Below are 16234 nucleotides of genomic sequence, written 5' to 3'. Positions count from 1 at the left end.
AACACGAAAACATAATCAGCTCAAACTCTGATGCAATTTTCTGTTTCTGCTCTTTTCATCAACTTCAGTGAAGTAAAGTCTTGTCCCAGCTGCAGCAGCAGCAGCATGACTCCTACTGTTGCTGCAGCAGCATCGCTCCTACTGCAGCAGCAGCAGCATGACTCCTACTGCTGCAGCAGCAGCATGACTCCTACTGCTGCAGCAGCAGCATCGCTCCTACTGCTGCAGCAGCAGCATCGCTCCTACTGCTGCAGCAGCAGCAGCATCGCTCCTACTGCAGCAGCATGACTCCTACTGCTGCAGCAGCATCGCTCCTACTGCTGCAGCAGCAGCATCGCTCCTACTGCTGCAGCAGCAGCATCGCTCCTACTGCTGCAGCAGCAGCATCGCTGATTACCTTCATGTTCTGAGAGCAGCAAACGCAGCAGAGTCACTTCCTCTGCACAACGACGGACAGAATCATGCAGAATTTAAACCTTTTCAGCTTTAAGGTCACCTGAAAATTTAAATATAAATATACAGCATAAAGTTTAAAGTAAAACGCTGTTTGGTTTGAGGCTAATTAGTTGTGACTTCAGTGGATCTGATGAAATAAAGCTGAGTTCTTATTTAAACATTTCCATGTTAGCTGAGCTTTAGGAAAAACTAAACTTCTACGTTCTGACAAACATCCACTTTAAATTAAACTTTGTTTTAAGTTTTTAACAGAAAAATAAAGTTAGCAAAAACAGAAGGAACATTTTTCCTCCTCTGTGATCCTGATATTTGTGGAAAATCATGTCAAAGAAAAAATGACTGTAAAAAATATATTATTGGTACTTTCAGTGTCATTCTGAACATTTTATAAAACTAATTAAAGTTTCTAGAGCCGCTGTGTTCAGTCCAAGGAGCCGGACTGACCAGTCCCCCTGGACCAGATTCATCGTTAGAAAGGATGAAGGTGATTTTATTGTACAAAAGGATCAGTCAGGAGAAGGATGTAAAAAAATCCTCAGGCTTTGTTTGGTTTTCCTGCTGGTCATTAACTTTGATCTCTTTATGTAGATCACATCTTGCTTTGTTTTCAGATTTTGTTGGGATGTCAGTTCGCCTCCTCATCTCTGCAGCAGACAGGAGGTTAGAGCCGGTTTACACCCTGTTCCTGTTAGAACCCGGTTCTGCCGGGTCCATTAGGCAGAACCAGCAGGCTTCAGCTGTTTGCCCACAAAGAAAATAAATGTTTCAAATCTTTAATGGAGGAATAATTTGTAACGTTCAGGTCGATCAGCAGTTGATGGATTTGCTCTGGGATGTTTTTGGGGCTGAAGCTGCTCTCTGCCGGCCCGCTGCCCATCACTCAGCGCTGCCCCTCAGGCCTTCAGCTAACACCATCACATGACATCCTGCTAATCTGATCAGCACTGTAAATGAAACCGGCCAGAGCCAATTACAATAGGCACCAGTCATTAGAGGAGAAGACCTCAGGGACAGGAGCATCGCTTCTGCGCTGGCAAATTGCTTTCAGAATAGAGTTTAGCTTATCAGTTGCTGGCTGTTACACCGGTGATTGAAAGGCTGCGAGTTTCAGCTGAAAGCCTGCAGGAAGCGGCTTTCTAACGAGCAGACGGACAAAACGCAGGTCAGGAAGGTCCTGCTGTCAGGTGACGTTTCTAAAGCTGCAGTCAAACCTTAACAGCATGAGAAAACATGGAGGTTCGTTTTATTATTCATTCATTTCTAAATGTCACTGTTTCAACTAAAAATTTAACTCCAAACTAAATAATTAGTAAACAAGCAAAATCTTTAGTTGACAAACTAAATATTTAGCTGGAAATTGTGACATTTAGAAATGAATAATGAATAAGATTGAGCCCCATAAATGCGGCGGTGACGGCTGCACCGCTGCAACCAATAGGAATATTCCACTGCTTAGACACCGCTTGACCTGAAGAGGGCAGCACTGACATGCTGTTAGGAAACATATGGCAGAAATAAACACATTTACAGAAAAATATCAACATTTTTACAGAAACATGAAGATAGAAATTTAAAAAAATACAAAAAGTGTGGATGTTTTCCATTAATGCCTGTTGATGCAAATTCCACACATACAAACGCTAATATTTAGCAAATTAGCATGCTAATTTCAGAAAGAGTAAATCTGTTATGGAACCATTTTAAATCTCTGTAGCCATCAGAAACACATCGTCATCAGTAACACCTCTGACACATTTCTATTGCCCCTTTTCTAGATAAACAGACAGACATCAGCCATGTTCCTCTAACTCTGCCATCTGACTTCATCTTTCATCCCAACCCGGCCGGCTCGTCTCATTCGGGTCGGCGCCTTTAAAAGCTCGTACAGATCTTGATGGAAGATGTTTGGGCGAGGAGGAATGAGGCGCCGTTTTCATTCTGCTCCTCACAACAAGCAGCAGCCGTGTTTTATATAACAAGTATCCTAGCAGCGCCACACGCTAACACAAGTTCCCTGGGTGAGTGGGCAGAGGCATATTTGTTTAGGTGTGCCAGGCGCAGCGCTGACTCCTCATCCGTGGATGAATCAGTATTCCAAGGACACACGAGAGGCGAGAGCTGATAAAGCCAACAACAAAGAGGGAGAGGGAGCCGTTTCTTCCCTGGTGGAGCTAAACAAAGATATCCTCTAATCAAAAACGCAACGTGAGCCTGTTTACAAGGTGGTGACTTCCCCCAGAGATTCTGCTACGAGAAATCAAAGGCAAAGAAAGTCATCCAGGAAGAGAGTCAGAGGTTTGAGAGTCAGAACAAAAGCAATAAAGTGGGAGAGAAACAGCGACTGTTTGGGGTTAATGAGGCGCAGTGGAGAGACGGAGGAGGAAGAACTGAAGAACTGAAGAACTGAAGAACTGCACTGAGCTGCCAGTTCATCCTCCTTTAACCACAACAAACAGCCACTCTGGACCCAAACCTCCAGATTATCCTCCTTTAACCACAACAAACAGCCACTCTGGACCCAAACCTCCAGATTATTCTGGACCTGCTTCTCAGCCATTAGTGTGGGTCAAAATATCAGAATTACTCTGACCCCACCCCAACAGACCCCGCTCTCTGACCCCATCCATCCTGCCCTCCCCAACTGGCGCCATTTTCCAGTGAAATCCAGTTCTCCAAGTCGGTCCATTAAAGCTGCTGGACATGCAGAGAAGCGGAACCGGTCCCACAAGCGGAACCGGTCCCACAAGCGGAACCCGTCCCACAAGCGGAACCCGTCCCACAAGCGGAACCCGTCCCACAAGCGGAACCCGTCCCACAAGCGGAACCCGTCCCACTGCCAGTCAGGCGCAGGTCCTCCTCCGTCCTCCAGGGGGCGATGCGCCGTCATCTGGACCTGTTGAAGCCTCGGTCCCGTTTAGTTTGGGCTCCATCAGCATTCAGCCGCTTTGCTTTGAGCTTCTGGATCAGAGCAGATGATGTGACTGAGGAACCGGAGACTTATTACCGTGTTCAGCCTCCTGCCTGAATGTGTGTTTAATACCTGCGGTAATTAACGAGGACGGCTCTGTGTTTCACTTTAAAAACACAACGAGCTGAAGGTCTGTCCTCTGCTGCTGGCTTCACAGGTTTAATAGCAGGTTTGGTGGCAGCAGACACTGAGGATAATGTGAAAGTGTTTTTCAGACAACTGGGGTCTTGATAATGTATTCATGTCTCCAAATGACAAATGGCTCCCACCAGACGGCGGTTTAACATTTAAATGAGAAAACAGAACAAAAACACCCAGCAGTGTGTGGAAACACAGGAACCGGCCAGAGAGGCAAAGATATTAAAACCCAATATAAGCAAAGAATTTCAGTCCATACACACACACACACACACACACACACACACACACACGCACGCACACGCACACACACACACACACACACAGCACCCCACCAACATCACAAACTGTGATTTACAGGATGGAGGCAGAGGAGCGCCCAGCTGCTGTCCCAGCAGGGAATCAGAAGTCTGAAGCAGCTTGTGGGTTTTGGGTTCAGGCTGGAGCAGAACCAGGGCAGAACCAGGGCAGAACCAGGGCAGAACCAGGGCAGAACCAGGGCAGAACCAGGGCAGCGCGGCTCCACTGCCGGCCAGGTCCTGCTGCAGCCCGGCTTATCGCTCATTAACTCAAACACTCGATGGGTGGAGGCACACACTGCGAGCAAACACAGATGGACGAAGGGCTTTCAGACCCTCAACAAACAGCAAACACACACATTCACACACACATTTCTAAAAGCACATCCAAGCTGTGCCGACAGGTCACCGAAAAACAAATAAGCTACAAAAACTGAGCAGAAAAAGTCATTTAAATCTTATTTTACTGGTTCAACAGCGTTAGCTTGAACAAGCACCTCCAGTCACTAGGGGGCAGCAGTGCTCCCACTGAGCAACAGGCTGCTTGTTCAACCCAGCAGAAGAAGAAACCTGGGCGTACAGCGCTGAAGAAGTTTGGAAAATGACGACAGAGACAAATCAGAAAACAAGATGGTTCAACAAAGCAAATTATTATTTCATCTAAAATATTAACATTGCTGCAAATTTTACACAACTTCTTTATTAAGTTATAAACTTTTGAAAACGAAACAAGAAAAAAAAGCACATTCCACATTTACTGTGTGATTTATTTGCTCCACATTAAGTTATTAAACTGAATCTGGAAATTGATTTTCAGACTTAATTGGACTTTTTGCAGCTCATTTTATGAATCTGTTTCGATAATCAGGGGATTGTGTGCAGAATGATGTGCCACCGCTTTGAAGCAACGTTTTCACAGAACGGAGCAAGGCTTTGACTAGGACAGAAGTGCATCATGCAGCAGCATAACCTCACAGGCATAAACACTGACTAAAAGTCCAAGTCATGTTTTATGACTCTCATGTTCAAGTCTAGTAATAAAATGAAAATTAGAAATTTTCTTTGCTTTTTTATTTCTTTGTTCTCACTTTTCCTGCAGTTTATTTTTTCCTCTCATGTTATTGCGACCAAAGAGCTTTCATATAGATCTGTTTGTCTGACACAGCTCTGCTCCTAGCAGGAAATCCCCAGAGACTCCACATAAATATAAAGATGATGATGCTGTAAGAGGAAATCAATACCCTGATGGCAGCCAACACAGGGAAGCTGTCATCCAATCACAGCAGAGATTACTGTGGGGACGGAGCCAATTTCTCAGGCCAATGACAGAAACCGCAGGAGTAAAATGGGCCGGGTCAAACTCCTGTTTCAGCTCACAGCTGGAGGCCTGAAAGGAGGTTTTATGCTGGAGCAGCAGATAGAAGGAGAACCTGCTGCTCCTTTTAAAATGCAGAACGAGAACAGAGACGTTTGAGCTCCTGCTGTGATGCTGATGGTCGATGTTCTGGACACGTTGGGTTCATGTCTCAGTTCTTCACCGCAGCGTCCGTCCGTCCGTCTGCCTGGTACTCATTTAATTTATCCAGGTTGGAAATCCTAGATCTAATAATCTCACCACTCACTTCTTGTAAAAGTTTCTCTCAGACATGAAACGTGGACTAATCCCTCAGATTTGGCTGCCATGTTGGATTTCTCTCTTCCAGCCTTCAGCAGGACAACATGAGTTGATAACAATCAGAGCGAATCTGCATAACGCAGCATGAAATCAAATGACACTAATAACAATAAATCTGATTTGACTTTAAACAATAACTGACTGAATGCATTCATCTAATTCTGACTGCATTCGTGGAAATGAACTGATCTGTTCAAGGTGCTTTGAAATGACATTAGTTGTGATTTTGTTGAATAAATTTGAACTAAATTTCAGGTTATCTATCAAGTCATGTCTAAAAAAGTAAAAGAAAACCATCAAACTGTCCTCTCTGTCCTCCTTACTCTCTGCTGGATCTACTTTCCATTTGTCTGTCTTCCATCTCTCCGCCGTCGTCCTCCTGGCTCTATATCTTCTTCTTGTTATCTCATCTCATGTCCCTTCATTCCTCCGCCTGCGCTGACCCCTCCATCTCTCCCCGCCTTCTCCTCCGGCCCCATCATTACTCCTCCTTCAGCGCTCATCTTTCTGCGGCTGCTGAATTCCTTCGCACAACGCCGCTATTCTGCTGCCGGATAATAGAATCCCCGGGTTCCTCTAATGGATCTGTCAGGATCTCCTGAGAGCAGCAGAGCAGATGGATTGACGGGGCGGGGAGAGATGATGGGACAGAAAGAAACTAGAAATGAAAGAGAGCGCCGACACACACAGCGCCACCAACGGGCGCCGCGCCGCCACTGCAGGACGATGACGGCTTCAGTCTGGCCAGGTGAGGACAGACAGGTGAGCCGGACAGCAGAGATGTGGAAACTAATATAAAATATAAGAATCGATCCAAACCAACCTGAGAAACGTCGACTCCTCTGTCTTCAGCAAAGACATCGGTTGATTTTTTATTTCCCTTTGGCAATAAAAAAGGCTTTTCTCATCAATATTAAGACATTGCTGAGTCGAAACGAGATCCAATATCTTGCTGAAAAGTTACTTGTAAGTTGGTAAAAGGATCAGAATTGAGACGTGAAAAATCCAACTAATCTGTGATCCGGTTTAAAGTTCTGATAAAAGCTTCAGTGATCCAAACAGTGACTAAAGCTTCCTCTGCATTTCAGATATTTAGTCTTTACTGAGCTTCTGTTTGTCTGAAACTAAACGTTTCTGAAAGATCTTAGAAAATAAACCACAAGCAGCTGAAATTTGTGGTGAGGTTTAAATTTTTTCACAGCGTTTGGTTCTGTTTACAGGAAAAACAGAAACGTCTAATAAAAACAACTTTATTACAGCCGTAAAACTGTCAGAAGAAATAAAAGACTAGTAAAATATCCACATATTTCTGTTTTATTGCCTGGTATTAAAGGGACGGTGAGTTTCTGGGTCAGCATGTAAACCGAACAGCACCGATGCCAACACGTCGTTAGAACCGTTTCCTGTCACCTATGTTGCTTCAGACTCGACTTCCTGTCGCCGCGGTGAAAGGAGGGAACTCACCGTTGTCCGTAGCGACGAACAGAGCCGTGTATTTATTGGCCTGGACATACGGAGACTCCCGGTCCAGAGAGGCCGAGGTGTTGACGGTTCCTCTGACCGGGTTCACACTCAGCCAAGCGGCCGGGTCGCTCAGAACCGCATATCTGCAGAAAGGTTAGGACAGAAACAACAGCAGCAAGAGATTCAGTTCGAGTTCATATTTATGAGCAGAAGCACAAAGGCAAGAAAACATTTCTAATTGTCTGATGGAGAAAAGAGAATTTACAACTGCAACAAAAACACAATTAAAAATAAGAGTTGAGTCAAATGAAACGGGTTCTGAAGCGACTGCATTTGTTTTATATAAATATATAATTAAAGTCCAACAATAAAAATAGATTAATCCTCAAATTGTTTACTTCACATAATTAAAACTGAGCTGGTGTAAATAAGCTTCTGTCAAGTAAACAAATAAAAACCAGAGGATCAGTAAAACTCTGATTACCAACTACTGGAAAAAAAACACTTTTATTAGATTTTTATGCCTAATTACACATCTGCTAACTGTAGCTCTGGGTCTGAGCTGATACACGCTCAGGTGGTTTTATTTCCAAACTGTTTTTCAGACACGACAAATCAACCCCAGAAACATTCACCATGTTCCAAATGAACAACGAGGAAGGAAGAAAACTGGAGGGAGGTTAACTGTAAATGTTTCAACAACACAGAGACAACGTCAAACATCCTAAACGAATGCTAAGGCTAGCTTTAGCTGTAATGATGGCAGCTATACATTGATTTAAAATGCTCTGAGTTAGCATCACAAACAGCTCAGGGTTCCCCACAATGTCGTATGTGTCAGAAAAATGGTCCCCACAAGGTATTACAAAAAAACGTTCACACACACACACACCCACGCACACACACCCACACACACACGCACCCACACACCCACACAAACACACACCAGGCTGCATAATTCCTTCTCCATACAGCTGCTCTTTGCCAAAGTGCTCAGCAGTGGAGAAATTGTCTTTGAAATTGAGCTCTTCAGCTAACAGAGCTCGACTAAGCCCTGGGAAATGGCTTCGCAATCAACCTCTGCTCACACCTTTCCCCTCTCCCTCTCTCTCTCACACACACACACACACACACACACACACACACACACACACACACACACACACACACACACACACACACACACACACACACTCGTCCCATGATTACTGCTGTTAACCTGCAAATAATGTTTCACTGTAACAGGAGAGGAATCCAGTCAGGTTAAATGCAACGTAAATGACGACGTGTTCAACATCACAAACTCTCTCTGCTCCACATTGCTCTACCTTAAACACCCACACACACACACACACACACACGCACACACACACACACAGACAGAGAGAGAGAGAGGATCTGAGCTTCATCCTTACTGTAGCAGGGCGGTTCTCAGCTTATTAACCTCCATATGTTTCCTTCTTCTCATCTCTGACTACATCATTGAACAGTAACTGTTACACGAGTGTTTCATCATCTGAGGCCGGATCCAAAGTCCCGTCATCTGGAACATCTCGGCAGATCTTTGCATGAGTCCAATAACGGCGTCGACAAGCTGGTTATTTACGCAGCGGCAGCTAAACGGAGATAAAACTGGAGAACTGTCTAAATATTTTAGGGAGCCTCTGATCAGGAGGTTTATTCACTTTCTTAGAAAGTCATGAAGTGAATTTTTCTGTAGAAAACCTGAAGAGTTGAAATCCTGCCTGAACTGAAGCAGACGGATCCAGATCCACCGTTTCTCCCCTCTGTGCAACACAACAGCCGTCCATTAAAATGCTTTAAAGTGCAAATTAGAAAGACATTAAAAAGCCATTAAGAATTTTCATATCTGGTTCAACGTGTTTATCTGCAAAAGCAGCGGAGGCCAAAACAAATCAGTCCACAGAGTCAGTTTTATCACCTGGACACATTCAACGGCAAATCCAATTAAAACCAGGAAGAACAAGAAAAACATAAAGAACAAAATCCTGAACAATTCAGGAGATTAACAAGATGCTTCCAGATTATTTTGGTAAAAGTTTTGTGAAGTTGAGAGTGACCCAGGGTGACCCTGAGTGACCCTGACTGACCCTGAGTGACCCTGAGTGACCCAGAGTGACCCTGAGTGACCCAGAGTGACCCAGAGTGACCCTGAGTGACCCAGAGTGACCCTGACTGACCCTGAGTGACCCAGAATGACCCTGACTGACCCTGAGTGACCCTGAGTGACCCAGAGTGACCCTGACTGACCCTGAGTGACCCAGGGTGACCCAGAGTGACCCTGAGTGACCCTGAGTGACCCAGGGTGACCCAGGGTGACCCAGAGTGACCCTGAGTGACCCAGAGTGACCCTGAGTGACCCAGAGTGACCCTGAGTGACCCAGAGTGACCCTGAGTGACCCAGGGTGACCCAGAGTGACCCTGAGTGACCCAGGGTGACCCAGAATGACCCTGAGTGACCCTGAGTGACCCAGAGTGACCCTGACTGACCCTGAGTGACCCAGGGTGACCCAGAGTGACCCTGAGTGACCCTGAGTGACCCCGGGTGACCCAGAATGACCCTGAGTGACCCAGAGTGACCCTGAGTGACCCAGAATGACCCAGGGTGACCCTGAGTGACCCAGGGTGACCCAGAGTGACCCAGAGTGACCCAGGGTGACCCAGAATGACCCAGAGTGACCCTGAGTGACCCAGGGTGACCCTGAGTGACCCAGAGTGACCCCGGGTGACCCAGGGTGACCCTGAGTGACCCAGAGTGACCCCGGGTGACCCAGAATGACCCTGAGAGACCCAGGGTGACCCCGGGTGACCCAGAGTGACCCAGAGTGACCCTGACTGACCCTGAGTGACCCAGGGTGACCCAGAGTGACCCTGAGTGACCCAGAGTGACCCTGAGTGACCCAGGGTGACCCAGAGTGACCCAGAGTGACCCAGAGTGACCCTGAGTGACCCAGAGTGACCCTGAGTGACCCAGGGTGACCCAGAATGACCCAGGGTGACCCTGAGTGACCCTGAGTGACCCAGAGTGACCCTGAGTGACCCAGGGTGACCCAGAGTGACCCAGAGTGACCCAGGGTGACCCTGAGTGACCCTGAGTGACCCAGGGTGACCCTGAGTGACCCAGAGTGACCTTGAGTGACCCAGGGTGACCCTGAGTGACCCAGGGTGACCCTGAGTGACCCAGGGTGACCCAGAGTGACCCAGAGTGACCCAGGGTGACCCAGAGTGACCCTGAGTGACCCAGGGTGACCCTGAGTGACCCAGAGTGACCCAGAATGACCCTGAGTGACCCAGGGTGACCCCGGGTGACCCAGAATGACCCTGAGTGACCCAGGGTGACCCAGAGTGACCCAGAGTGACCCTGGCGGTGGGATGAAGCCGTTCCCTGAAGGCGACTCGCAGCTCCAGTCACAGTCTGCAAACTGTTTGCTTTAAGTTGCTCTGGTTCTGTCGGGTCGACTCGTTACCAGGATCCAAACCCAAACCCAGCCAGCCGACCCGGTTCGTCTGCACTGAGACGCTTTAATGGGATAGAATTAGACGGTTACTTCAACTCCTCTGGAAAATGATGATTTTCTATGATTGGAACAAGAAATTGGATCATTTTGTAATTTGTGTTAAATCTGCATGTCATCCTGCTGAGAGGCTGATGTTTTACCAAGACTTAATACGTTAATTATCAAATAAATGAAAACAGAGCCACTTAAAACATCTGAAGCATATTAAATATTGGAAATGTCTGCACTAATAATTGTAGTAAATTATGAAATGTGTTTATTCAGTCTGTTCATGTTTCCTGGTCTGGAGCTTCACTTCAGTTTATTTATGATGAAACAAATTAGTGAAAATGTTTCTGAAAGCCCAGCAGATTAAACTGAAACGTTTACTTTCATTTCTATCTTTAAAACCATCATTTCCAGAATAAAAATCATAATTTCAACTTTCACAGTGGTAAGTAGGAGACAGGAAGTCGTGCTGTTTCTCTGAATGTCATGATTATGACTTTAAAACTCAAAACTTTAACTTCCTGTTGGGTTTTTCTTCCTTGGAGGAAATTAGTTTCTATTCATCTGCAACTTTTTCTGTAAATGATTTGCCATAAATTATTGGTAAAGAGTTGAAAACATGATTTCCATTAGAAAGTTTGCTGTGGAAAATCTGAGCAGTTAGATGTGAGTTTTATTAAACCGTTCCGTTGACACAGGAGAGTTAAAACTTCTTAATGGATTATTTTTGCTGACGCTCAGATAATCTGGTGTAAAAACGGAGCAGAGCCTCGGAGAGCTTCACTTCCAAACCAAATGTAGGTCAACTTTCCAGATCTCTGCAGTCTGAGTTTCCCATCTACTAATCAAATATCTGTGATTAGAGCAGATCTGCTTCCCGGATGAAGCTCGTTAAGAACCCGGCGACGCCGCGGCTCCTCTGAGCCCCACAGGAAGCTGCAGCAGATTTCTGCAGCGGCGCTCTGATGATCCAGCATGTCTGTGATCGTTAGACTGAACGTCACAACAAGCTGATCATTAAAAGTTTGGTCCTTCAGCTGACTTCCTCCATCCGTCTCTTCACTTCCTGTTGGCCATCGGTCGTTTCTCTGGACGCTCGTCGCTCTGACTGCAGCAGGACTCATCGCCGAGGAACTGAAACCATTTCTGCTGTTTCCACTTTGACCCCAGAGCTCTGAAGGTCAGAACGGCGCACCGATCACCATCGCCACCAGGGGGCGGGGCTGCAGGGTTCAGCTGGTGAAACAGGTAAAAACACGCGAACGCTCCAACGCCTCTGCAGTTTCCTACATGTGGAGATAAAATCTAACATCAGACCGTCGTTTTCCAGTTGAATCGTTCCTGTTATTCCTCTGATTCTGGAAAAACTGGAAGGATTTTTACTTTTACTTATTTACCTTGTGTAACCATGGCAACAAGGTATGGCTTTAACAACATGGAAGCAGCAGGTTAGCAACTCAAAGCTAAGAGATCCCTGACCTTTGACCCCAAAATCCAAGAGGAGTTCAGAGCAGAGAGACGGAGGAAGTTCAAACCGTTTCTCACCCCAACAAGCCTGAACTCTGGCAGCGGCTGCTTTGGACTGAGGCTTGGTACTGGAGAGTCTTCCTCACAGAACTGAAACTTGTTTGCAGTCCTGAAGTTGGGATGCAGTGACAGGATATTAGCGGCGATGCGATTACAGTGAGCATCCGGCGCCTCGTCTCTCAGTGGGTTCTCACGCCGCCGCGATGTTTATCTGCTTCTCCATCACTTCCTTCACTCTCCTGCCAGCAGGATGCTGGTGCGACTGCAGCCCGACTCTCAGCCACGGCGCAGAAGCTAATAGTGAGTTTCTGCGTGTGTGAGCAGCAGATATGAGAACATCAATCAGCAGATGCCCTGAGAGGAGCGAGGTGGCGTCGAGTCGCGCTTCGCTGCAGCAGCTGCACTTCATCCACATGTGCAGAAACACAGAGAGGAGAAAGTAAAGCAGGGAGAGCGAGATAAGCAGAGGGATCAGAAGTAGAGATAAGACAGAAACACATGAGACTGGAACTGAGAAACCAAACTCTCTCCTCCGTTTCCACATTTAGCATCTCACCATCGCTGCGCTGGAGCAAATCTTTACAGCCCAACAGTTGCTGCAGCTTATCTGGGAAACATTTCTAATGATCTGACATCAGCACCAAATGGAGGAAAGATCCAGGTCCAACCATAAAAGTCTAAACATGTTCAGATATGGAACAAAGGTCTACCAGGATATCTGAACTCATCTTCATATGAATCTGTAGGTAGGATTTTATTTCTCAGCATTTGGACGCAGTTTCCTCTGAGGAATCAGTTTCTGCAGCTGCAGATAAGATGAGTTCAATATGTGCAGAAGCTTTTACTCTCTCTGAGCTTTTTCATATTTCAAGCACAAACTGCATGAAAAACATCAGGTTTAAATCAGATCAACACAAAGCAGAGCGAGATGAGGGGTTTCTGTTCCCACTGAAGTAATCAGATTACAGTTACTAATCCAAGTTGTTGTTTTCCTGATGCGTCTACATTTATCATTCTGTTTCTTTCACTTTGAGATGTTCTAAAAAATCTAAATTTAATTTCTCCTGCACATCACCCTGAACAGGCCATGTCCAGCGTAAAACATGGTGGTGGCAGCGTCATGCTGTGGGGACGCTGGTTGGAGTTGATGGAGAGAGACGATTATTTTACCAGTTCAAACACCAAATATACATTCATATGCATTAATACACAGTGGAAACTGTTATAGGCTAGCAGCAGCTAGCAGCAGAAGCTAGCAGTAGATAGAAGCAGAAGCTAACAGCAGCTAGCAGCAGATAGCAGCAGATAGCAGCATGGAGTTACCTCCTAACCTGTAACTAGTGAAGCATGAACACATGAAGGTTCACTTTGTGATCAAAACTTTTCTAATGTACATAAATATGAATTTCTACTTGATTTTTCATGCAGCTGTGAGGAACCTGCAGGGGGCAGCGTTGCTGGTTGCTATAGTAACCACACAGGTTTCCTGGATCTGTGTTTGTTCTGTTTTCAGGCTGAGCGATCTGCCAGCCAATCAGGCGGCGCTCGGGGATGAAGCAGCCGACTTCAGGCGGCCATGTTGTTGGAGACCAACGCAGGCTTTAATGTGAGCATTAATGCTGGAGCAGGACGGGCTGTCAGAGCCGAGACATGAAGACATAAAACTGAACCAACCCGAGTGACGATTCAGACTCATTCTGCAACATCCCACTGGTTTATTTCTACATGCAAACAGTTTCCTAAGACCTGCAGGAGAAACGTGTCCATGAAGGTTTGAGGCGTTTCTGAAACAAACTCCTTCATCAACTCAGATGTTCTGAAGGTACGATGGAAACTTACAGAATTACAGGAATAAAATCAGAGCTATGCTGGGAGTCTCCATCGCTGTATTTTGATCTTCATGGCAGAAATCAATGCAAAGCTGAAAAAATGTTTGAAATCAACATGAAGGTGGATGATGGAAGCTCTCAGGACGGTTTCCTTCTTTTTCAACCATTTCATGCAGATTCAAGGGGTTCAGCCTGCTAACGTTGATCTTTTGCTCCATCTTAGCTTTAATTGTGACGTTAAACTGTAACGAAGCCCCTAATCAATAATATCAATCAAATATAAACAGGTTACTTGGAGTTCTATCTTCATGTTTCTGTGCAAATTTTCACATTCTTGTGTAGATTTTAGTTGACATTTAAACGCCTCCATTGTGGTTCACACTGATAGAAGCTAACGACTCGTACTCTTAGCATCTAAGTTAGTTTTTGCACCAGTTCCTTCTGGATCAGTTTAAACCCATTTATTAAGCCACTCTTCAAAACATGCCATCCAGCTGAAACAACTGCTCATGGAAACTAATTAAAAGGTTTAAAGCTGAACAAGAGCCAAGAGAGGAAAAGTGAGAGAAGCTCAGAGTGCAGCCTAACACTTTGAACACATCTGAGCCCAAAGCTTTGAGCTGACTGCTGACTAAGCACAAGGTCAACTAAATTTTTAACTTGACACAATAAGGCTTTCTCTTTTCTTTCTCCTTTCTGTCACAAACAGAGAGAAACAGAGGGAACTTTCTTCTGAAGCCATTGTACTTAAAACAGAAGCCATTCCTTTGGGCTTCCCTACAATCGCCTCAGTCAGCCGTCTCAGTCTGAGCTCCCCAGTTTTTGGCCAACCATTACCTGAGGCTATTTGTACAAATTGCCCATGTCACACCTGGTCATACTTCTTGTCTGTATCAGCGCAGTGCAGCAGGTCTGCACTGGGGAAATAAATGTGGCAATGCAGAGGAGGGCGAAAGCAGACGTTGGCACATGTTGCATCAATCACATGTTGCATCATGTTGCATCAATCGCATGTTGCATCAATCACATGTTGCATCAATCACATGTTGCATCATGTTGCATCAATCACATGTTGCATCAATCACATGTTGCATCAATCGCATGTTGCATCAATCACATGTTGCATCATGTTGCATCAATCGCATGTTGCATCAATCGCAGGTTGCATCAATCGCATGTTGCATCATGTTGCATCAATCGCATGTTGCATCAATCGCAGGTTGCATCAATCGCATGTTGCATCATGTTGCATCAATCGCATGTTGCATCAATCACATGTTGCATCATGTTGCATCAATCGCATGTTGCATCAATCGCATGTTGCATCAATCGCAGGTTGCATCAATCACATGTTGCATCATGTTGCATCAATCGCATGTTGCATCATGTTGCATCAATCGCATGTTGCATCATGTTGCATCAATCGCATGTTGCATCAATCGCATGTTGCATCAATCACATGTTGCATCAATCGCATGTTGCATCATGTTGCATCAATCGCATGTTGCATCAATCGCATGTTGCATCAATCGCATGTTGCATCATGTTGCATCAATCGCATGTTGCATCAATCGCATGTTGCATCATGTTGCATCAATCGCATGTTGCATCATGTTGCATCAATCGCATGTTGCATCAATCGCATGTTGCATCAATCACATGTTGCATCAATCGCATGTTGCATCAATCACATGTTGCATCAATCGCATGTTGCATCATGTTGCATCAATCACATGTTGCATCATGTTGCATCAATCACATGTTGCATCAATCGCATGTTGCATCAATCACATGTTGCATCAATCGCATGTTGCATCATGTTGCATCAATCACATGTTGCATCATGTTGCATCAATCACATGTTGCATCAATCGCATGTTGCATCATGTTGCATCAATCACATGTTGCATCAATCGCATGTTGCATCATGTTGCATCAATCGCATGTTGCATAAATCGCATGTTGCATCAATCTCCCGTCACAGCGACTCAGGTTGGCCTCTGCGTCCCAGGAAGAGACCCATGTGGACACGCAGAGACGGGCGAAAGTATTTCCATTAAAATGGCAACAATTACAACCAGGCCCAGAAGAATAATTGGCAATGTTGGAGAATTTTAATTTCTTAGAAAGCTTTCCTGTCAGACGCTCACCTTAAAGTCTGGCAGGCCAGAGAAATGGAAGCAGGAAACGCGGCTAACGAGGCTTTTAATCAGCAGAGGTTTACAGCTAATGATGCAGGTAGAGGAACGTTGGGGCAGCAGAGGAAAACAAGATGCTTCAAAGTGCATTTAACTTTGACTGGGATCTGGATCACTATCTGTTTTATCAACGTTTTTTGATTTCCATTTTAA

General features: G+C 45.4%; 1 protein-coding gene across 6 annotated transcripts in view; it reads right to left on the bottom strand.

Moving 5' to 3' along the window:
* The window catches only part of cdh13 (cadherin 13, H-cadherin (heart)), a 237492-nt gene that overhangs the window by 16173 nt on the left and 205085 nt on the right, over window positions 1-16234 (bottom strand). For all 6 annotated transcript variants that reach the window (XM_044123866.1, XM_044123869.1, XM_044123868.1 and 3 more), the window contains one exon: window positions 7001-7143. In XM_044123866.1, the coding sequence (XP_043979801.1) occupies window positions 7001-7143 (143 nt within the window). The remainder of the gene's footprint in view (window positions 1-7000; window positions 7144-16234) is intronic.

The sequence above is a fragment of the Gambusia affinis genome, linkage group LG08, assembly GCF_019740435.1.
Source record: "Gambusia affinis linkage group LG08, SWU_Gaff_1.0, whole genome shotgun sequence".
NCBI classification, from domain to species: domain Eukaryota; kingdom Metazoa; phylum Chordata; class Actinopteri; order Cyprinodontiformes; family Poeciliidae; genus Gambusia; species Gambusia affinis.
Note: the sequence above shows the minus strand (reverse complement) of the source record. Positions and strands in the feature narration are given on the sequence as shown.